Source organism: Terrapene carolina, unplaced genomic scaffold (genome assembly GCF_002925995.2).
Source record: "Terrapene carolina triunguis isolate 2854851 unplaced genomic scaffold, T_m_triunguis-2.0 Scaffold210, whole genome shotgun sequence".
In the NCBI taxonomy this organism is placed as follows: Eukaryota; Metazoa; Chordata; order Testudines; family Emydidae; genus Terrapene; species Terrapene triunguis.
In genome coordinates this window covers 1,183,069-1,206,287 of record NW_020664561.1, presented here as the reverse complement: position 1 = coordinate 1,206,287, position 23,219 = coordinate 1,183,069, and the positions used below count along the sequence as shown (strand labels likewise).

The 23,219-nt window shown below is 48.5% G+C and overlaps 1 protein-coding gene across 4 annotated transcripts in view; it reads left to right on the top strand.

The window, feature by feature from the left end:
* Positions 1 to 224: 224 nt before the first annotated feature.
* LOC113405055 (UDP-N-acetylhexosamine pyrophosphorylase-like) overlaps positions 225 to 23,219 on the top strand; it is a 42,055-nt gene continuing 19,060 nt past the window's right edge. For 3 of the 4 annotated variants that reach the window (XR_003899868.1, XM_026655401.2, XM_026655400.2), the window contains exons 1-4: positions 225 to 617; positions 6,953 to 7,157; positions 14,069 to 14,244; positions 16,047 to 16,219. Coding sequence is in view for 3 of the 4 variants with exons in the window: in XM_026655401.2 (XP_026511186.1) it covers positions 341 to 617; positions 6,953 to 7,157; positions 14,069 to 14,244; positions 16,047 to 16,219 (831 nt within the window). In the remaining variant the exon portion in view is untranslated. Of the gene's footprint in view, positions 618 to 6,952; positions 7,158 to 14,068; positions 14,245 to 15,033; positions 15,103 to 16,046; positions 16,220 to 23,219 lie in introns of all 4 variants that reach the window. The other variant, XM_026655398.2, reaches the window with a different exon arrangement.

Here is a 23,219-nt window from a genome sequence, read left to right as displayed (position 1 = left end):
AAGAGATTGGGTGGAGGTGGCTGTGACCCCGCCCCTCGTGGGCTCTCAGCCATTAGGACGCGTCCCCGCCGCCGAACGTGAAGTCAGGGTCAGTGGGCGCGTCGTGGCCCTGGCGGACACGGCGAGGCAGCCCGCCCCTGAGCGCAGCGATTGGTGGCCGTGAGGGGCAGGGCTTAGCCGCCTATATGAGCGCTGTAGCGGGGAGCGTACTCAGGTCTGGGGGAGCGGAAGCCGGGTAGCAACCGGGCTCGTGGGCCAGGTGCATGCGGGTTGGGAGCCGTGAGCTGCGCCGTCGGTTCGCGGGCTGGGGCTGCCCGGGGCTGGGCGACGCTCACTGCCCATGGAGCCCGAGGTGCTGCGCCGCCGGCTGGCCGCGGCCGGGCAGGGCCACCTGCTGCGCTTCTGGGCTGAGCTGGGCGGCGCGGAGCGGCGGGCGCTGTGCGAGGAGCTGCAGAACCTGGACTGCGAGGCGCTGGGCGCCTGCTTCCGCCGGGCCATGGAGGGCGCGGGCGCGGCCGACCGCGACAAGGTGGACGGGCGGATGGAGGCGCTGCCGCGGGCTGTGCTGGGCAGCGCCACCCGAGACGCGGACCAGCTCCCCGAGTGGGAGCGCGAAGGTACGGGCTGGGGGCGTTCCTCCCCAGTAGCCTGCGACAGGTGCTCCTGGCCCCGGGGGCAACGCGGGGCGCGTCCTTCCCCCGGCGGGCCAGGTTGGCTCCCCGCCTCTGGGCGCCGCTTAGCGTTTGGCGAGGTCCGTGGCGGGAGGGAGCCCCTTCGGATGCCACTGTTCGCAGCCCTTGGGGGGGCGGTGCGCTCTGCTGTCCCTGCTATGCTGCTGCCCGACCATACACTAGCGGGCCTCCCCCGTTAGCATCCGGCTGAGCCCGGGGTCTCCTCTGCGTTCCAGCAGGCCCCGAGCCCGAGCTATTGTGACCAAATGTCCTGATTTTACAGGGACAGTCCCGATTTTTGGGTCTTTTTCTTATATAGGTTCCTATTTGGCCCCCCCACACTTCCTGTCCCGGTTTTTCACATTTGCTGTTTGGTCACCCTAGCCTTAGCAGTGCGGAGGGCAGCTGAGCTGGGCGGCCAGTGGTGGCAAGCTGTTTGGGAATTCCCTGGGCCGCTCAGTTCTAATAGCCCTTCACTAAGCATCTCGGGAAATCCAACCTCCGTTCCTGCGAGCCCTTCTCCCGGGTGCTGCTCTGTGAACAATGACAGACCCTGGGGCCCGAAAAGGTTGCGCTGGGCACAAGCCTCTTTCTTTAAATTCTCAGCTTTAGATTTCATTAACATAAATATGTTTAAACTTGTTCCAGTGGCTGTTCCTCTATGAGGGCCGGTCACATGCTTGTGCGCAAATGTGAAGTGCCACAAACATCAAACCCAGATGAAGTGAAGAACATTGTGCTGTAAAGAAGGAGGGGTAAATACTAATGATCCTTCCCCCTCACCAGTAATGCAAGCTGGCATATGGATGTGGCTCAGTGGAAGACAAATCACTGTGGACGGAGTCCAGGCGTGTAATATCTTAGCCACAACAGAACCCCCCGGAAGTGGTGTGTGAAAACTGGGAGAGGGTTATAATGGAAGCAGAGTTGTAGTGTTAGCTTAGGGCATGGCTACATTTGGAGATGTAGAGCGCTTTGAGTTAAACCTGCCTTCGTCGAGCGCAGTAGGGAAAGCGCTGCAATCTGTCCACGCTGGCAGCTGCAAGTGCACTGGCATGGCCACATTAGTAGCTCTTGCAATGGCCACAGAGAGCAATGCATTGTGATAGCTATCCCAGCATGCAAGTGACTGCAACATGCTTTTCAAATGAGTGGGGTGGAGTGTGACAGCGAGTGTGTTGTATGTATGTGGGGGGAGAGAGTGGGTTTTTGGGGGGCTGAGAGCATGTTAGCATGCTGTCTTGTAAGTTCAGACAGCAACAGACACACTCTTTCCCTTTCTCCCTCCCCCCTCCTCTCTCACACACAGCATTCCACAGTAATGATTGCTTTGTCTCGGAGTAGATAAGCATGCCGGCTGTCAGAAACAGAGCTTTCAAAGGGCATATTGGCATGCCTGCAGTGATTCCAAAACAATGACAAGAGTGGCCACTTGACTTACGGGGATTATGGGACGTTTCTGGAGGCTGATCAGAGTGCAGTAATGCAACACACTGACACCTGGGCGTTTCAGCCAATGCGCACCAAGTGTTAATCTTTTCCCCGAGGTGGAGTACCAGGAGTGCTCTAGCCCTGGAGTCAGAACGCTGTACGGGCCTTGCCAGTGTGGACAGGTAGTGAGCTAGGGTGCCCAGGGCTGCTATAATGCACGCTAACTTGCAAGTGTAGCTAAGCCCTAAGATCTGCTGCCTTCAAATATCGCACTTCCGTGTGAAAAGGCAGCATTAACGCTGCATATCCGAGAATGTAGACATCCCTAGGAAGGCTAGGATTGGAATGATAGCTTAGATAAAGAGACAGCAGGAGTGATTGTGAAATGAGTCTTGTAGCTGCTATGTAACAGTAATAGAAGGATAAAGCTTACACTAAATGTAGTGGGTAGAGCACTTCACTGAGACTTGAGGGAGCTGAGTTTTGGTCCCAGCTCTGCTGCTGGGTGATTTGGTGCGTTGATTTCCCTCTCTGTGCCTCCATATCCCCATCTGTAACAGGAGGACTGTGATACTGACCACCTTTGCAACACTTTCGGATTGACCGATGGAATGTGCCATAAAAGAGTTGGCATTAATGTATCGAAACACAACTAGTGTCTATAGAGTATGGGGGACACTTTGGCCCTGCTTGTTTTATTTGCTGTCTCGGTATGACACTATGGTGTGGCTGGGTAAAGTGGGGAGAGCATAACTGAACAGACTAATAAGCTTTGCACTGACATGCTAGTTACTATGCATATGGTGTCCTGCCAGTGCGCCTCGATGTGTGGCACCCTTTGTTCCATTCCTTAACAGATGTTTAAAACAAGTTTGAGGCATGAGTCCAAGCAGGAAGTTATCCAGGAAGCATTTAACCTTTGGAGGTTCATTGTAAACTCTCAGCTGTTTGCTATCAGGAAAAACAGCCATACCACATAGCTTTTGCTGGTGGAGAAAGCTCTAATGTTGCAAAAGGCTTTTCATTATAAATGCCTGTCTGCAGAAACCTGCAACTTTCTAAACTCTTCTGGGCCAAAGTGGGGTTGGGGGTAGCTGTATCAAGAGGGTGACATACTTTTTCCATCGGGAGGGTAGGAGAATCTGGACACTAATTACATGCAAAAAACTTCTCACACAACTCAAACTTAAGTGGACATTCCTCAGTGAGGGCTACTGATCTGAAAATCGCATTGTCAAACAATTTCCAGCTATTGTGGATTCTTTATTGTGTACTATTCTAGGTAGCTGTCTTGTAAATGTAGACACAGTTTGGAAAGATCACAACTTAGCTGCATAAAATTGACTGGTTCAGGTTTGCCTTATTTGAATGCTTTTACTCTTGCAAAAGTTTTCCTTTTTGCTGAAATTTGACTTGACTGAAACCAAAGCTTTCTTGGAAAATGAACTTCTGTGAATTGGTCCAACCACTTTGTTTGCGAAGAGGGGACAAACATTTTTGCAGATAGAAAATCCAGGTGCAGACATCACAATATGCTTAGGCAATGGCTGGACTACATGAAGAACAGTCACTGTTGGGTTGAAAAATGATTGCATAGCTTTCTAAATTGAAATGTATTTGACTTTACCTTTACCATTGTTTGGAGTCTTGTGGCAATAGGTGAAACCCAAACTCTTCAATTACATTGTGGCACAGCTAGAGAGCCAAGGGCCAATGTCTCCGTGCATGGGGTGGGCACCTAATTAATTGGTTAAATTTTATGAAGTGCTGAAGATTGAAACTCCCATTGAAGTTGAACCCTTCACCACAAATCCTATTGATAACTACCGTGCCTTAAGCACCTATTTAGGCTCCCATAGTCAAAAAAATTTAGACCTAGACTCTTCATAACAGTGCTATATAAATCCCTAAATTTCCAGTTATTTGTAACTTTAAATTCTCTTTTGGTCTGTCACATCACCTGCTTGGACATTGCTTGAAGATGTGCACTTCTTTGTACAAGTTCAGAACTGTCTTGAATTCTCACTCTTGGGAGTAGAGCCACCCATGTATGCTACACAACTGAGCACATTCTGTTGCTGAAGCTATTGTGATAGAACTGCCTAGCTGTGTAACATCTAGCATATACAAACCCTCTGTGAATAACTGCTTCATGTCTTGGCCCCACATACAACCTAGCACTCCTAATGCTTGACATTCTTCTAGTACTTTAAATGCTCAGTATCTTTTGCTATGCACCTACAAAATAGCATTTATACCAACTCCTCTGAGATGAGAGCATGTGTACTAGAATATGGGAATGGAGGGGGGAAGAAATGAGGTACAGATTTACCCAAGCCGCTGGCGGAACTGGGATTAGAACTCCAGCATTTGTGGCTCCCATTCATTCCTATGTTTAGGCCATGCTTCTCTCTAATGCAACACATAGGTACTCTTTCCCTTCTTTCTGTCTTCCTTTTGTTTGTTGAATTCCTTTCTAAACTTTCAAATAGGAAAATTCCATGTTAGCTGTGCAATCTTGATTATTTTTTTTAACTTACATACTCAGTTCTGTAAGTAATATAGTATTCAGGGGGTGGGTTATTAAATACAAAAATCTACACTGGTGCAACAAGAAGGGTGCATAACTGAAATGCCAGTTAGGCAATAGGAATGCACAGGTTCCTTATCCGTGTTAACTTGCTAGACTGCATTTATCTTAGATCAGGCAGCATTGTCTAGGGAATTAAGTTCTGGGCTAGAAATCTGAGTCTGGGAATTCTGTTTTTGACTCTACTTCCCTCCCATCCGCCCTGGTTTCTGCCCTTGGGCAAATCCCAAATGAAGATAAAGCCATGTACCTCACAAGGGATTTGGGTGTTGTGTTAATGTTTGTATAGTACTTTGAACACATGCTGGATTGGCCACCTCTTACCACTCCTTATCATGTGGTTAGTCTGGGCTAATGATACTCTGACATCAGTGGTTCAGGAGCTAAATTAGTGATCAGCATTACTCAAGAGCCACAGTAGTGTGTATTCATTGTTTCATTAACTATAGTACTATATAGTCATATTTAAACAGTATCAAGAATATTTGCTATATATATATAGTAACTCCTCACTTAACGTTGTAGTTATGTTCGTGAAAAATGCGACTTTAAGCAAAACGATGTTAAGTGAATCCAATTTCCCCATAAGAATTAATGTAAATGTGGGGGTTAGGTTCCAGGGAATTTTTTTCACCAGACAAGACTATAAAATATATACAGACAGTATAGGTTTTAAACCAACAACTTAATACTGGTACACTGTGATGATGATTGACTCCTCCACATCAACCAAGTTTCACAGAGGGTGGGATATTTTCCAGGGAATGCCTTACTGCTAAATGATCTAGCAATTGGTTGAGCCCTCAAAGATTAACTCTCTGTCTACAAGGCAGCAGGAATGTAGGGAGGGGAGAGAGCATTGCAGACAGACACACACACTGTGTATGTGAGAGAGATGCGCATTTCACCTTTAAGTACACTGCCTTGTTAATTAGATCAGTTTGCTGAGGCTGCTGCTGCCTGGAAGCTCCCTCTGTCGTGTCCCCCCCCCCTGCTCTATGGAAGATGGGGGTAAGCGGGGTGCAGGAGCAGGGGGAGGGGGACACCCTGACATTAGGCTCCCTCTTCCTCCCCTCCCCCCGCACAGCAAGCAGGAGTCTCAGGGAGCAGCTCCAAGGCAGAGGGCAGGAGCAGCACATGGCAGTGCGGGGAGGGACAGCAGCAATTGCTAGCCTGCTGGGCAGCTGCTGCACAGGGAACTTAGGGGAGCGGGGAGCTGATTGATAGGGGGGCTGCCAGTCCACCCTTGTTCCAAGCCCCCACCAGCTAGTTGCAATGTGCTGCTCTTCCTGCAAGCAGTGGACAAAGCAGGCGGCTGCCAAACAACATTCGAAGGGAGCATTGTGCAACTTTAAACGAGCATGTTCCCTAATTGATCAGCAATGAAACCACGTTAACAGGGATGACTTTAAGTGAGGAGTTACACTGTGTGTGTGTGTGTGTGTGTGTGTGTGCTCAACAAAATGACTGACCAAGTATTTTAACACAATTGGTTAATAACATAGTAAAAGCATCCTGATTGGTTAATTAAATCTGCAGCACATGTTAAAACACTGAGAGCTGCAGGAGACACTCAGACTGAGGCTAGTGAGCCACATGTGTCACTGGTCTAGGCTGTCCTTGTGATCTCTGCAAGACCTGGGAGTTGTGAGGACAACTGTCTTCCTGGTTCTGTGAAGCCCAGCACTGAGTGTCCCAATGATTTTGGGGTAAATAGAAATCTAAAGAGACTTGGCTGAGCCTGGATTACACTCCTGCAGCAGGATGATTTGAAGATCCTTCCTGCACATTTACTACATGAAACTGCCAGCTGAGCTTCTGTACCCCCAAAGGATAATCTCTCTGCCCCTCCGCAAGGCCACTCCTGGGTGGAGTGGTGTGATCCTGGTGGACAGGAGCTGGCTGTTTTCAAGAAGGGTGAGGGGTAAACGCCACAAGCATGCCCAGAACTTAGTCTAGTGCTGTTGGGGCTGCTCTGAAGCTCATCCTTGTCTCCTCCAGACAGAGCTCCTTTGCTGTGACTGAGCCAGTCAACAGAGCAGTACACATGTTCCCTCAGACCATCCTGTCCCCCTACCAATAACCGGAGAGCCTTTATTTAACTGGGATTGGCTGTGCTGCCTTCCTCCCTAGAGCCAGCCAGCTTGGGTGCTGGAGGATTATGGTTCCAATGATATTGTTCATAAACTGGAAGGCATCACATGGTTTCCCCTCTGCAGGGGGAAAGCTTTTAGTCACTTTTTTCTTTTTCTTTCTTTAGGTCTCCATCAGATTTCTCAGAGCAAAGTAGCTGTCCTCCTCCTAGCTGGTGGACAGGGGACGAGACTGGGTGTTTCTTATCCCAAGGGAATGTATGATGTGGGGTTGCCATCCCACAAAACGCTCTTCCAGATCCAAGCAGAGCGCATCCTGAAACTACAGCAGCTGGCTGAAAAACAGCATGGCACTAAGTGTGTCATTCCATGGTAAGGGGTTTGCATTGTCAGTCCATCCTGATAGTAGTCTGGTTTGTCTGCAGCAGGGGTCTGGGGGAGAGTTCTAGGTTCTGGTCCTGGCTCTATTTCCTTTGTGTAAACTTGGGCATGGTAACTAATCTCTGCCTTGGCCTTTCCTAGATGAAGGCAATTGGCAGTGATATAGCATTATAGGACTGGAACAGACCTCAAGAGGTGATCTAGTCCAGTTCCCTGCACTCATGGCAGGACTAAGTATTACCTAGACCAGTAGTTACCAACCGGTAGATTGTGATTGACTGGTTGATCGCAGAGCCTCTGCCAGTCAACCACAGTCTCTGGCTGCTAAAAGTCTGGCAGCACAGCAGGGCTGAGGCAAGCTCCCTGCCTGCACTGGCCCAGCGCTGGTCCTGGAAGCAGCTGGCACATCCCTGCATTGGGTGGGGAGGGGGAGGGAAAGGGGGTCTCCAGGCACTGCTCCTCCCTGCAGGCACTGCCCCTGTAGCTCCCACTGGCCGGGAATGGGGAACTGTGGCCAATGGGAGCTGCGGTGATGGTGCCTGCAGGGATGGGCAGTGCACAGAGCCACCTTCTCTCCCCTCCAGCCCCTCCTCTTCTCCTTCTCTCTCTCCTCTCCCTTCCCTCCTCCCTCCCCCCTCCCCCCCCGCCGGCCCTGAGTTGCAGGGATGTGCCAGCAGCATCCAGGAGTAGCATGGGGCCAGGGCAGGCAGGGAACCTGCCTTAGCTCCACTGCGCTGCCACCCCAGCTAAGCGCTGCCCAGTGCAGCCCCGCACCCTGTCCCAGCCCTGAGCCCATTCCCAGAGCCAGCACCCCAATCCTCTGCCTGAGCCCCCTCCCAGAGCTTGTGCCCTGAGCCCCCTCCCACTCTGAACCCCTTGGCCCCAGCCCAGAGCCTGTACCCCAACCCCCTGCCCCAGCCTGGTGAAAGTGAGTGCAGGTGGGGGAGAGTGAGCAATGTGGTGAGGTGGGGCCTTGGAGAAGGGGCGGGGTAGATCCTGGGTTTCACTTTAATTCAGAAAGTGATCATGTGCTTAAAAAGGTTGGCAATGACTGATCTAGAACATTCCTGGCAGGTGTTTGTCTAACCTGTATAACTGCATACACTAGCACAAAGCCCTAATGAAGACATGGTGTGCCCATGCAGAGAGCAGCCTATGCTGAGGCTGTGCTCTCAGTAAATTACAAGTTTAAGCTGCACTGGTGCAATGTCTGTTTTAGAGGTTTGCACTGGTGATACAGCATAGAGGCAGTCATGTCCATGTGAATTTCCTTAATGTAGCTGTGGCCCGAGTCTGCCCATCTAAGTTGTTCTGCAAGGCATTGGTGACTGAAAGACACTATACCCAGGCAAAGTATTGAGTTATGAGTTGTAATGCCATAGTTAAGATTGCAACCAGACTTCCATTATAAGCCTTCTTCTAATGGTATATCTGTGCTACAGCGACACAGCTGTGGTGCTGCAGATGTGCCACTGTAGTGTAGATACTTTCTGTGTCAATTAGTTAAATCCACCTCTGAGAGACAGTACCTAGATTGACCTAATCATTGTGCTCATGGTGAGACATTGTCATAGCCCTGAGTGGGGTAGCTAGATGGATCTAATTTTTGTGTGTAGACCCAGGCCTCAATCCTCTCCCCTCTGGGTGGGGGAGATGGGTGTCTGCCATTGTTTCTCTTCTTTCCTGGTCTTTAAGCTGGTCTTCCCAGCCTTGCTCAAGAAGGATGTGGACTGTGACCTTTCTGGGCCATCACTCTCATGGGTGGGGGTGATGAGCCTTTTCAAAGAGCTGCTCTCCAAATCGTATGTCAGGTGTCTGAGTTCAGGAGGTATTTGAGTGTGTCTACACTGCAATTAAAAACCCATGATTGGCCCGTGCCAGCTGGCTCTGGCTGTTGGGCCTGCAAGGTGGGATGGTTCCAAAGCCCGGGCTGCAACCCATGCCAGAACGTCTACATTGTGATTAAATGATCCCACAGCCTGAGCCCTGTGAACCTGAGTCAGCTGGCATGGGCCAGCCAGGGGTATCTAATTCCAGTGTAGACAGAATATACACCTTTTGTTCACCATCTACAAAGTATGCATTGTAAGGTATAATTTAAAACTGGTTTAAATATTTCAGGCTGTGATGACCCCCCCCCCCCCCAAAGTGATAGCAAATTACTGTAGATGCTCATAGGAGCATACTTATGGTATTGCCACCCTTACTTCTGTATTGCCGCTGGTGGTGGCACTGCTTTTGGAGCTTGGTGGCCAGAGAGCGGCAGCTGCTGTACCCCCCACCCCGAACTCCCCTTCCTCTTGGCAATATTTTTTGTGATCTTGTGACCCCCTTTTGTGTCAGGACCCCCAGTTTGAGGTGCACTGATTGAAAAATGCATAATTTGCTGATCATCATTATCATGGCCAAATACAAATAGCAGCATTATGTGTGAAACTATAAACTTCATATATAAACAAGCTGAAATCATGACCAAAGTATGCCTTCTGGAGAAGTCTAGGGAGTGACCTACAAGTTTCTCAGAGACAAAGTGCAAGCTGATGCCTGATCCATGTGTAAACAAGGCTGGACAGTTACCTGCCAAGTGGCCATTCTTTGGCAGGAAAGGGGGCAGGGCAAAAATCTACATCTTAGTGAAGAAACAGCATGGATTTTCCTTCCACACCGACAGCTTGTCGCCTTGTTCCCAGCTGGAAATGCTTCTCAAAGTGGGGACAGGACTATAGAAAGAAGGGACAGACACCAAGACAACTCTCTTCGCTGCCCATCACATTCACTGCAACTAAAGAGACAAAGGAAGCAGCTGTTGGACTCTGGGGGAGGGGTCCTGACTTGGAGTTTGGTCAGTAAAACTGTTGAAAGCATGTGGCAAAAGAAATTTGTTTCCAATCTAATATAGATTAGTTAGGCACCAGTAAGCATTTTACCTCTTGTAGCATTCGGACTTTTATACCTGGTAACTTGTACTCAAAATCTCTCTGTAGAATAAACAGTAAAACCAGTTTATTATCTAATCCAGCACGCTCAAGTTGAAGGGTCTGGGTGACTCCATTTGGGCTAACAAGTTATGTGCATATTATTCCTTTAAAGGAGTAACAGATTTAACATATTTGTACTATTCAGGAGAGGACTGGGCAGTACAGGACATATATTCCTGGGGAATGATCCAGGACTGGGGCTGTGTTGGGGTCACCCTGCCGCATAACCAAAGCTGGTAGGTGCCAAGGTGTGGCTGGCTGGCAGCAGCACATACAGACATTGCTGGGAGTGATTTACATGCCAAAGGCTGTTTGTGAGTGGGCCAGGCTGGAGACTACAATGCCTTGCTGCTGTAAAGAGCAGCCCAGGTTACAGGGCAGGAGTGACGCATCTAGTCATTGGTCTGGATTGTACCCTGGTATGTCACACACCCAATGAGAACTGAAATTGTAAACAAGTAGCTTTGGGATTCCTTTCCGTGGTTTCTGTCACAAGCCTGGCACATCAGGCACCCTTAGAGCCTGTGAAGAAAAATGGGGGAGAAAAGACACAAATTTGGAAAGCAAGGGAAAATCCCAGGAAAAGCCATGAAAGAATCCCAAGAGATTGCCTTCAGCTGATGGTGGTTCTCTGCACACTGTGGCTTTCTTCACATACAAGTCTAAATAATAAAATGGGTGAACTAGAGTGCCTCATATTAAATGAGGATAATCAATGGGATACAGTAATACCAAATAGATTGGAAAGACAGAACAGGTCATGCTGGTTGCGGGAGTGGCATTATATGTGAAAGCATAGAATCAAATGAAGTAAAAATCATAAATGAATCAAACTGCACCATAGAGTCTCTGGATAGAAATTCCATGCTCTAATAAGAATATAGCGGTAGGGATATATTACCAACCACCTGACCAGGATGGTGACAGTGACTGAAATGCTCAGGCAGATTAGAGAAGCTATTAAAATAAAAAAACTCAATAATAATAATAATTGAAATACCCCATTATTAATTATCCCCATGTTGGCTGGTACATGTCACCTCAGGATGAGACGCAGAGATAAAGTTTCTAGACACCTTAAATGACTGCTTCTTGGAGCAGCTGGTCCTGGACCCCACCAGAGGAGAGGCAATTCTTGTTTTAGTCCTAAGAGGAGCACAGGATCTGGTCCAAGAGGTGAATATAGCTGGACCACTTAGTAATAGTGACCATAATATAACTAAATTTAATATCCCTGTGGCAGGAAAAACACCACAGCAGCCCAACACTGTAGCATTTAGTTTCAGAAAGGGGAACTACACAAATGAGGAGGCTAAACAGAAATTAAAAGGTACAGTGCCAAAAGTGAAATCTCTGCAAGCTGTGTGGAAACTCTTTAAAGACCCCATAATAGAGGCTCAACTTAAATGTATACCCCAAATTAAAAAAAACATAGAGAACCAAAAAAGAGCCACTGTGGCTAAACAACAAAGTAAAAAGCAGTGAGAGGTAAAAAGACATCCTTTAAAAAGCGGAAGCTTAATCCTAGTGAGGAAAATAGAAAGGAGCATAAAGTGAAGTGTAAAAATACAATTAGGAAGCCAAAAAAGCATTTGAGGAACAGTTAGCCAAAGACTCAAAGTAATAGCAAATTTTTGTTTTAAGTACATCAGAAGCAGGAAGCCTGCTAAACAACCAGTGGGGCCACTGGACAGTCGAGGTGCTAAAGGAGCACTCAAGGACAATAAGGCCATTGCGGAGAAACTAAATGAATTCTTTGCATCAGTCTTCATGGCTGAGGATGTGAGGGAGATTCCCAAACCTGAGCCATTCTTCTTAGGTGACACATCTGAGGAACTGGCCCAGATAGAGGCCATTAGAGGAGGTTTGGAACAAATTGATAAACTAAACAGTAACAAGTCACCAGTACCAGATGGTATTCACCCAAGAGTTCTTAAGGAGCTCAAATGTGAAATTGCAGAACTACTAACTGTAGTCTGTAACATATTTAAATCAGCTTCTGTACCAGATGACTGGAGGATAGCTAACATGATTTTAATTTTTTAAAAGGGCTCCAGAGGTGATCCAGGGAATTACAGGCCTGGAAGCTTAACTTCAGTACCAGGCAAACTGGTTGAAACTATGTTAATCTATATGTCTGACAATATTGTTTTTAATTTGTTGAGGAAGAGTCAACGTGGTTTTAGTAAAGGGAAATCATGCCTCACCAATCTACTAGAATTCTTTGAGGGGGTCAGCAATCATGTGGACCAAGGGGATCCAGTGTGTACCTAGTGTACTTACATTTTCAGAAAGCCTTTGAAAAGGTCCCTCACCAAAGGCTCTTACGCGTAGTAAGCTGTCACGGGATAAGAGGGAAGGTGCTCTCATGGATTGGTAACTGGTTAAAAGATAGGAAATAAAGGGTAGGTATAAATAATCCGTTTTCAGAATGAAGAGAGGTAAATAGTGGTGTCCCCCAGGAGTCTGTTCTGGGTCCAGTCTGGTTCAACATATTCATAGATGATCTGGAAAAAGGGGTAAATGGTGAGTGAGGTGGCAAAATTTGCAGATGATAAAAAATTATTAAAGATAGTTAAGACCCAGGCATACTGCGAAGAGCTACAAAAGATCTCTCAAAAATGGGTAATTGGGCAACAAAATGGCAGAAGAAATTTAATGTTGATAAATGCAAAGTAATGCACATTGGAAAAACATAATCCCAACTATACATATAAAATTATGGGGTGTAAATTAGCTGTTACCACTCAAGAAAGATGTTGGAGTCATTGTGGATAGCTCTCTGAAAACATCCACTCAATGTGCAGCGGCAGTCAAAAAAGCAAACCGATGTTCTAAATGTGCCCGTGCCCGGGGGGGGTTCAGAAACTTCCAGTGAGCAGTGTGTCTGGGTCTACAGTGCATTTCCATAACTTCTGCTGGGACTGAAGGGTGTAAAGGGGGATGGCTCCAGCTGCCCTTAAATTCATTCTGAGGTAGCTGCTCTTTGACCAGGGAAGTAACAGGATGAACTGATCTAGTTTAGCTCCCTCTTGTTAGTTCAGTCTTCTCTGAAAGTGGTTTTTCTAATCGCTGGTTGCAGGCACTACTGTGGCCTTGCCTTTTTAAGATGCTTGTGCATCCTCATCCCTCTGGGATAGTCTCCCATCCTCTACAGTTGATCTCTGCTTGGGGTCTGACTCTCTGGTATCCTGGCTGGGGCATTCAGGGAGGTCAGCATCAAGCACTGATTTACCATATTCCTTGTAGCCATTGCTAGTGTTTCTAGAACCTGAGCCATAATCCTTCTAGTTCTCTGTGCTGCCTATTCAAGCAGAACCCCAAAAGGTCAGGAGATGAGCCTCCTCCAGCAACAATGGGGCTCAAGGGCCAGTAAGTCAGCAGTGCCAGATGCTGCTGACAAAGGGTCTTCCAGCCAAATTACCCAGCAAAGCATTGTCCAATGCTGCTCAAGGAGGTTCCAGTGTCTGTTGCTGTCAGTGGAAGTGTTGCTCAAGGCCTGTGTTGACGTTCCTCACTGGCTTGGGGCAGCTAGTCCTCCTCCTCCCTAGTGCCAGTAGATCATATCGCAGCAGATACAACTTCCTCCTGCATGTTTGTTCTAACCATGGGCTCCTCCCAGCTCATGGAGACCACCAGCACCATCCTCCTGGCTCCGTAGGTCCCTGACATGGCCACTCAGACAATTGCTGCCAAACCTGTGGCTGCAGAGAGCTCACTGGTCAGAGGTGAAATGTTGATGTGATTCATTGTTAGATGTGAGTGAGAGCTGTTCTGAGATACATCCTGATCCCAGGGGGTCCTGATCTCTCTCCCACGAGTGCTCTACGTGGGCTTCAAAAGCAATCCTGTGTGAAGATCAGACAGGAGCCGAGTTTGATTGTCTCCCTATTTACTTGGGTTTTTCTCTTCTTCCTGTGGCAGGTACATCATGACAAGTGGCAGAACAATGGAATCTACAAAGGAGTTCTTCTTGAAGCACAATTACTTTGGTTTAAAGCAGAAAAATGTGATCTTTTTCCAGCAAGGGATGCTGCCTGCTATGGGGTTTGATGGCAAGATTTTTCTGGAAGAGAAGGGCAAAGTTTCCATGGCACCAGGTCTGTGCTGTTGAAAGCCCATTAGTGGGAGTTTAGGGGAGCAAACCTCTCCAGCAGACTGGATTCAGCAAGGCTCTGAATGGGGCATCAAGGTCGTTCAGATTGGAAGGTCTCAAATGCAAGATCTGGAGCAGGGGTTCTCAAACAGGGGGTTGCGAGGTGTCAGCTTCCACCCCAAACCCCACTTTGCCTCCAGCATTTATAATAGTGTTAAATACAAGAAAAGTGTTTTTAATTTATAAGGGGGGTCACACTCATGGGTTTGCTGTGTGAAAGGGGTCACCAATACAAAAGTTTGAGAAACACTGATCTGGAGGGTGATGGGGATAAGAAGCTTTGAGGAGGTAGGGTAAACCATGGTGGGGTGAAAGTTCATTCTCATTCCATCAGACACATGTAGCCAGCAGCTCACAGGTGTTTTTAGATGCAGAATTGCTTTGTTTGGAATCCTGTTGAACTTACAAAATGTTTCATGGTCTGTGCCAAATCCAGCAACAATCCCCCAATTTCCCATGGATTTCCAGTATTGCTCTGGCTGATCTTGAGCAGAGGGGAGTCACAGAAATGGCTGGACTGAAGAGGCTTTGAGTGGGAGGGAAGGAGCTTGTTAGACTGCAGCCTAGGGACACCCCCTTTCCCTCACCCCAGAACGTCATGCAGGAGGACAGGTTAGATGGGAGGGACAGAAAATACGTAAGTGGGATAAAACTCGCTCTAGGGACTTCTGAGGGTGACTTGTGCAAAGGTTGGTTCTAGGAAACAGCAGAGAATCTCTGCTTATCCTCATAGATCTGGCAGACCTGGCCTTTCAGAAAGCAACTTGCAGGCTTGGTGTCATTAAACATCTGTATCACAACAGTAAGTGCCTGCCTGTCCCTTTCCCTTAGACAAATATGGCTCTAATAAAGCCAGGCATCTTGCCTGCAAACTGGGGAGTGACCCTCTTAGTATTCTGCCTAGTTATCTAGGTGTAGTAGTTTGCTCTGCTATAGCACAGCTGGGTTCCTGTTTTCCCTCTGGGACAGGGGAGTGAATTTGCACAGAGTGGCTTGTGCCCTATCACTCATCCGTCATCTTGGGGATGGAGTTAGCACTGAGATGCCAAAGAGCCTGCTTAGTTCATAAGTGAATGGGGAGGGGGAAGAGAGGCTTTGCAGGGCTTTAGTAGTGACGAGGGGCTCAGTATCTCCTGGTCCTATTGGAATAAAAGCCACTGTTAGTCCGATCCTTCCTGCAATTGGTGCCCTGCAGCCCAATGACATTTTTATTGAGCTGAGTGGAGTCCTTGCCCCGACTTGGCATCTCAGTGTTGCAATGAACCCTAGGATCTTCACAATTCCATCCTGCATACCTTGGCACAGCCCCTTCCCCATAGACACCTCTGTCTTGTGTAGTTCCCTCTTCCCCCCTGATTCCCTGCATATGCTGCTCCTGCTAGGACTATTCCTCCTCCTCCCCCACAGAGCAGACAGACTGGTGCTGGCCACTCAGGGTTGTGTCATGGCTTCTCTTTGGCCCAGCCTCTGCTGCAGAGTCAGTGCCAGGCCCCAGCCTGAGGGATGGGATGGAACAGGGCATCAGGGAAACAGACCAGGGGAGAGGATATTTGGGCTGGGGTGTGCTCACAGGAGGCCAAAGTCCCCACCGTGGCCCCTCTTACTACAGTCTAGTCTGTTCCCCTGGCAGCTTCCCTCAATCTCTAGGAACATGCTAATCCCTGTGTGGCATCCAGCTGGGGACTGGCTTAAATACTCACTCCTGCTGTATGCTTCTGGTGCAGTAATGTGTTCTCGCCTCACCAGATGGCAATGGGGGGCTGTACCGAGCCCTTGGCGCCCATGGCATCGTGGAGGACATGGAGCAGCGAGGCATCTGGAGCATCCATATGTACTGCGTTGACAACATCTTAGTGAAGGTGGCTGACCCCAGGTTCATTGGGTTCTGCATACAGAAGGGAGCTGAGTGTGGTGCAAAGGTAATGGGGCTGCAGTGGGGTGGAGAGGGCAGAGGAACTGGCTCATACACCCTTGAATACACTGGCACAATTGTCATAATCGCACCATTGGCTGGCATCAGCAGCTCACTCCCCATCAAGGCTGTATCCAGGCTCTTCTGGTTCCTCCGTCAACATGGGCTCTGTAGATCCTAGCGGAGCTGGGACTGCACTCACAGCAATGAATGCTGTGTGGTGCTGTTTTTTCAGGCTGCAACCACGTTAGCCCCTGTAATCAGGGATTGGATGTGGTACGCTCCAATCTCTGTGCATGGCACCATGTGATGCCACTGGCAGGAGACTGCACATCTCCATAATAGGACAGTGCCTCTCCTTTCTCACATAACTTGATGACCAGATGAATAGCTGATAGTTTGTTTAAATTATAATCCCTAGACTTCAGCTTCAGCATGGCCTTGTGGTTAAGAGGCATGAATAGTCCTCTTGAGCTATGTTTCAGAAAGCCTGTGCACCCAGGCAGGTGGCAATGTCTCTGTTTATATGTGGTCTGTATTGTGAAGCTTTTCTCAAGTGCTAGATATCGAACTCTAATATAAAGTTTAGGTTCTGGAGCCTGATTCAGCCCCAGGGGAGCAGTATTGGCTCACTGAGCTGCCCCGATCCAGCCCCTGCTTCAGTGTTCTTGTTTCCAGTTGGTCCTTTTGGATGGCTGAGCTACTCAAGCTCTCCCTTGAGCGGGGAGTAGAGTAGGTGGCTGTTGCTATTTCAGGCATCAGCTCCTTAGTGGACTGGCCATCTGCATGGCACCTACTCTTTGTGTAGTGCATCCAACAGAATTACATTAAACATATTAGGGTTGCAAAGTTAATCACTCAAATTAGGAGATGCCTGTGCACCCTTAATCCAGTCCTCTTGTGTATGTAGTACAGCTGTTAATTACTTGATCACATACTACTACCACAAGACCCCACCTCAGTCCATGCACAGGATTGATGATGCACGTTGAACGGGTATTGAGGATTTTGTCCTCATTCAGTGCATAGCCCATGTGTTTACTGTTCGCCGTCCAAATCCTGCCAAATACAGAATAAGTTACTCATGGGTTCTTCTGTGGTGCTCTCCTCATAGTCTTAGTTCTGTGCAGACATTACTGAATGTGGTATCTCACCCCTGTGAGATGAGTGGGTGATATCCCCGTTTTACAGCTGGGGAACTAAAGCACAGATTATAGCCAAGTGTCAGTTAACTTTCAGTGCCCAATTTGAGCAGCCTAGGACCTGATTTTTGTTCAGAGTACTTAGAACTTCATAACATTTCACATGTTGAAAGCACAGCTCTTGTTGATCTCATTTGCAACTGAGAGTGAGAGAGCACTCTGCAAATCAGACCCCACGATCTCAAGTCAAATACCTAGAAAATGAGGACCACAGTTAGTGCCAACCTGCAAAAAATCAGACTTAGGTTAAAATGATTAAAAACAAACCTATAAGAACAGCCATACTGGGTCAGACCGATGGTATCCTGTTTTCTGACAGGCCAGAGCTTCAGAGGGAATGAACAGAACAGCCAATCATTGAGTGATCCAAATTATCCATACTTGTATACAATTAAAGTTGAAATTGACAGTCTGAGGCCCAAACTTACTTTGATCTATTAAAACCATTTAAATAAATGCTTGATCAATGAGCTCTCAAACTTCAATCAATTAAAGGGTGCTGCTTTTTTACAATCTGAGGTGATCTCAAAAGTTAAATTTATAAATGTCAGTATCATAAAGTACATTAAGTATCAATTTCAGGCTTTCCAGAAGAGCAGATGCTTGTATTTCAGTTCCTGTTGTGCAGAAAAGCTTTTGCCTTAATTGCTTTTGCCTTCAGTTTAGCTAGCAGTTACAGAGAACACTTTCTCCATTTGGACTAGTTAATTCAAAGTTGAGAAATCAACTGGGAGTTGATTTCAGTAAGCTAGGTGTTCAAAAATCCTATGAGGCGTGTATGTGCATCTTTAGGTGCCTAATAATTTGGAAAATACGGCTGTGGGCAACCTTACTTATTTGTTTTTATATAGTTAAATAAAATTACCTTATACACCTCTACCTTGATATAACGTGACCCGATATAACACTAATTCTGATATAACGCGGTAAAGCAGTGCTCCGGGGGGGGAGGCTGCACACTCTGACGGATCAAAGCAAGTTCGATATAACGCAGTTTTACCTATAAGGTGGTAAGATTTTTTTTTTTGGCTCCAGAGGACAGCGTTATATCGAAGTAGAGGTGTATTTAATAAAAAAAACAACTTTAAAATGTTTTTGTGCATTTTAAATTGAATTCCTATTTCCATCCAAATGCAGTTTGACACAGATCTCAACCAAATTAAGAAATACATCTTTCACCATTTTCTAACAATCAAAGTAAATTAAGAATCTGAATAAATGTATGTTCAGCTGTCATTTAAATTTATATTGATAGTGTGTCCTTCTTAGCACAAAGTACCCATCTATCTACTGTATCTATTTATTTAAAAATGAGAATCTACTTTTATTTAAGAAAATAACTAAAGTACAAATGCAAAGCACAGTTAAAGTCAATTTTAACCTAATCCACCCTCTCTGGGAGAGAAGGATTAAATCCTGTTTCCAGAGCAGCATTCAGCTACCTTTTTTCCTGAAACCCCCTGTTTCATTCACTACAATCTCCCACCTTCTGCAACAGCTGAGGCAGAGGTCCATCAGACCACAGCCTTGACTCATCCCCAGACCAGGTCTGTCCTGTGCACTGAATGAAGCAGGGGTGATGTGGAGAAAACAGTATGATCGTGTAATTAAAGAAGCATCATAAGGTATATGCACAGGGGGCTAAATAAAAGTTTCCTGGGAAACCATAGTTCTGGCACTTCCAAATGACCATGTTCAATTTTGTAATCACAAGTTTCTTAACATTTTTAATGTAATTTCCCAATTTTTTTAAAACTTAAATGCAAACTTCATCCTGTAAAACCATGTTAGCTCACTCTCATGGCACATCAGCAAGGTCAGGACCTTCAGATTCACTGCACCAGTAATGGCATAACTGATATCTTTGTTGACCTGCTACTAAGGAGGAAATAGCTAGACCATGGGTAAAATGTGTCTATGTGCTACAGAGCAGAAAAATGGTGGGACTAACCAATAATAAGTTCAGTTCAGGTTCTGAAGGTTTAGCGGTTACGGCTCCTTCTGTTTCTGCGCATGGTCCCCCTTCCCCTCTGCATTTCTTCTTTGTCCTCCTTCACCCCTTTGCATTACAGTCATGCAGGTGTGGGACCTGGCAGCATTGAAAACACAAGTCAGCTGTTATCATTGTACCCTGCACCACAGAGACCCCTGGCTTCTGGAAGAAGCAATTGTAGGGAAGTCTTGCTCAGGCCCAGCAGCCTGGGATCAAGTAGGCTCAGTTGTCTGGGGATGGCACATGGTCAGCCTGGCATGTCGAGGCTGTGAAGGGATGGAGCATGGTTTAAAAAAGGAAGCACCAGAGAAGGGGTCGGCTTATGAACGGTTATAGAGAGGGAGAGGTGAGAGACAGCCCCTCCCCCCAACAGAGGGGGCAAGGAGAGGCAGCACAGCCAGCAGACCCAGAAGGGAAGAGGCGGGGCCAGAGTCTCTCCGCTTCTGGCCACGCTGCTCTCCCCCCAGCCTCCAAAGCAGCTGCAGCTCCGGGGCTGGCAGGCTGCAGCCGTGCTGCTCAGCCCCACCCCCCAGAGCAGGCTGTGGCCACGCTGCCGGCCTGCCAGAGCACGCTGCAGCCGTGCCGCCCGGCCCAGCCCGCTGGAACATGCTGTGGCCGTGCTGCCTGATCTGGCCTGCTGGAGCACGCTGCGGCCGCGCTGCCCTGCCTGCCGGAGCAGCTCCAGCCAGGCCAGAGGCATCCTCCCCAGATAAGGTGGGAAGGGATGGGATGGGGAGAGTGTGGGGGTCCCAGACTAGGGGTGGGGTCCTGTGGGGGCTGGTCACAGGGGTTACTCCCCTGACCCCCAGTTTCTCCCCCCCAAAAAATTTCCCCACCAGTTGCTGTCCCGGCCCGTCAGGGTAAGCTGCTGGCACACCGGGACACTTTGTTTACTTAGGTTTACCTCCATGCCTGCGGACGCTCGCAGTAAACAAACCATCTCAGCCCGCCAGCGGCTTATCCTGATGGCCCGGGAGCCAAAGTTTGAAAAACGGCTTGACAAAGCCCTGGCTGGGATGATTTAGTTGGGAATTGGGCCTGCTTTGAGCAGGGGGTTGGACTAGATGACCTCCTGAGGTCCCTTCCAACCCTGAGATTCTATGGTTGGTGCAGATGGACTCTTCAAAGAATTGTTTGGCCTGATTTGTGTTAATTCTCACAGGGAGAGCAAAAGGCACCTCCCAGACTCCAGCATTATGATGCCCCCACCTACATAAGCTGCTAGCACTTCTCTGGGGAATGGCTGCAAGACTTCACTGAGCACGGGCAGAACATATCTCCCTGTTCTCTGAAACCACTGAGCTATCTGTGCTGTATCTTTTAATAAGAGACAGCCGCCATGGAAAACTTCAGCCTAAATTGGTTAAGTTCAGCAAATTTATAAGCAAACAGGGTCATACAATGGGAAGTTGTAGGCACTGTAACTACAAGTGTTGCTATGTGTATTGTCTATAACAGGGGTGGGCAAACTTTTTGGACCGAGGACCACATTGGGGTATGGAAATTGTAGGGCGGGCCATGAATGCTCATGAAATTGGGGTTGGGGTGTGGGAGGGGGTGAGGGCTCTGCCTGTGGGATCAGAAATGAGGAATTCAGGGTGTGGGATCAGGCTCTGGGCTGGGCAGGGAGGGTGGGGTGTGGGGAGGAGAATGTGAGCTCTGGCTGGGGGTGTGGTCTCTGGGGATGAGGGGTTTGGGGTGTAGGAGGGTGGTCCGGGCTTGGACCCAGGAGTTTGGAGAGCGGGAAGGGGATCAGGGCTGGGATAGGGGGTTGGGGAATGGGGAGGTGAGGGCTGTGGATGGGGGGGTGAGGGCTTTGGAGTGGGACTGGGGATGAGGGGTTTGGGGTGCAGGAGGGTGCTCTGGGACTGAGGGGTTCAGAGGGCATGAGGGGGTTTGGGGTATGTGGGGGGGCAGAGGTTGCTTGGGGGGGGGGGCAGGCTCCGGGCAGTGCTTACCTCAAGTGGCTCCTGGAAGTAGTGGCATGTCCCCCCTCCGGCTCCTACGCACAGGCGCTGCCCCCGCAGCTCATATTGGCCGTGGTTCCCTTCTGCCCCGACGCATAGGAGCCGGGGGGGGGGACATGCTGCTGCTTCTGGGAGCGGTGCAGAGTGGCCCCCGACCCTGCTCCCCACCTGGAGCACTGGAGCAGGGCAAGCCCTAGGCCCTGCTCCCCAGCAGGAGCTGGAGGACTGGATTAAAATGGCTGGCAGGCCAAATGTGGCTTACGGGCCATAGTTTGCCCACCCCGGTCTATACAAAATATTTGGGTACAGTAGTGTATGGGTGGAGCTTGCCCTGGGGAAACTGGTGAACCTTAACCCAGCAGTGGGCTTCTGGGATGTCCAGCTAAAATCCTGACAAATGTAAACTCTCTGGGCTAATTAAATAATGAAAGACTAATTCCTGGGGATGCCAGGTTAGCAATGCGAAGTCCAGATAAAGGGCACAGTCCACATCGGTGCTTCTGGAGCAAGCCTCTCACCTGCTGGAGACTGCTAGGAAGAGCAGTCAGGAAACCTTTCCAGTCCAAGCAAAAAACCACTTGCCCACCCACTTAATAAATACTACTAAGCACCCTACCATGCTTCCCTCTCCAGACACTTGTCATGTCCCTGCTGACTGGCTTTCTCTTTCCCTTGTGTCTTGGGCTAGTTTTTCATTTATGTGCACAAAATTCTTTTTCTCTGCTTCCAGACCCCTGCTGCACCACTGACTCCTCACATCAGTTCTGTTTCTCTCCACCAAAGGCTTAATGCTTTTAAATCTTCCCCCTCCCCACAAGCAAACGCTCACCTGTGCTATCTCTTTGCAGCAGTGGTTTAGAGCAGGGGTGGCTACTCCTGTCCTCAGTGGGGAAGGACTGCTTGGGGCAAACATGTCAGCTCACTGCCTGGCTGTTCCCTTTGGGGTACAGTTTCCCTAATTATCCTAGAGGGCCTGGGGGTCTGTCTCTACCTTCTCTTGTGCCGAAGGGGGTGCGCACTGGAGCGACCATACTCTTTGGCTCTCACCTAGAGAGGGATGAGGAACTAGTTCCCTAGTCTTCACCTCCCTGAGTAGGAGGGGGTTGCGGGGAGGCAGAGCTGGAGTGCCCTGCTGGCCAAGGAGGGCAGAAGGGAAGTGCTTTGGTCCAGGGTAGGGGGAATCCAGTGAAACGGCAGCTCTCCACTCCCTCTCAATGAGCCCAGGGTCTGGGAGTCTGGAAAAGAAAAGCTGCTGGGATGTAACTGCAGTAGTCTGCAGGGTGAAGTGCATGCACTCTCTCCTGATAGCAGAGGCAGTGGGTTTATAGGCAGGTGATAGAACACATTTCTGCTTTTTCCCCCTCCACTGCACTTCTACTTAAGTCCAGTCACTCTGTCTACTGCCCTCATGAACAAATTAGAGGATGTTGTATTAGGCTGTGAGGCAGTCATAACAGTGCAGTAAACAAAGACTGATGACTTCCAGTCCTCTTCAATAACTGATGCTGTCAGAATTCCAGCAAGGTACTCTACATATCTAGGCTGCTGACGTTCTTGCTCAGCAGGTAACCCTTCATGGCACTGGCCAGCTCTGTGTACTGGACATAGACAGTTAAAAGGAGCAGTGAATCTTGTATGTTCAGACATGGCTTGCTTAGAAGAACAAAGCAGCTGTATCCCATGCATGCAAACACATCTGCTAGGAGTGGTTCCATGCCTCTTTGACTGCTAGCTAAGGGGAATACTAAAATGCAAAGGCTTCCAAGATCTTGGCTCAGTCTGGCCCCTGAGGCTTCAAAGATCTCAACAGCCCAACACTGTGGCATTTAATTTCAAGAGGGGGAA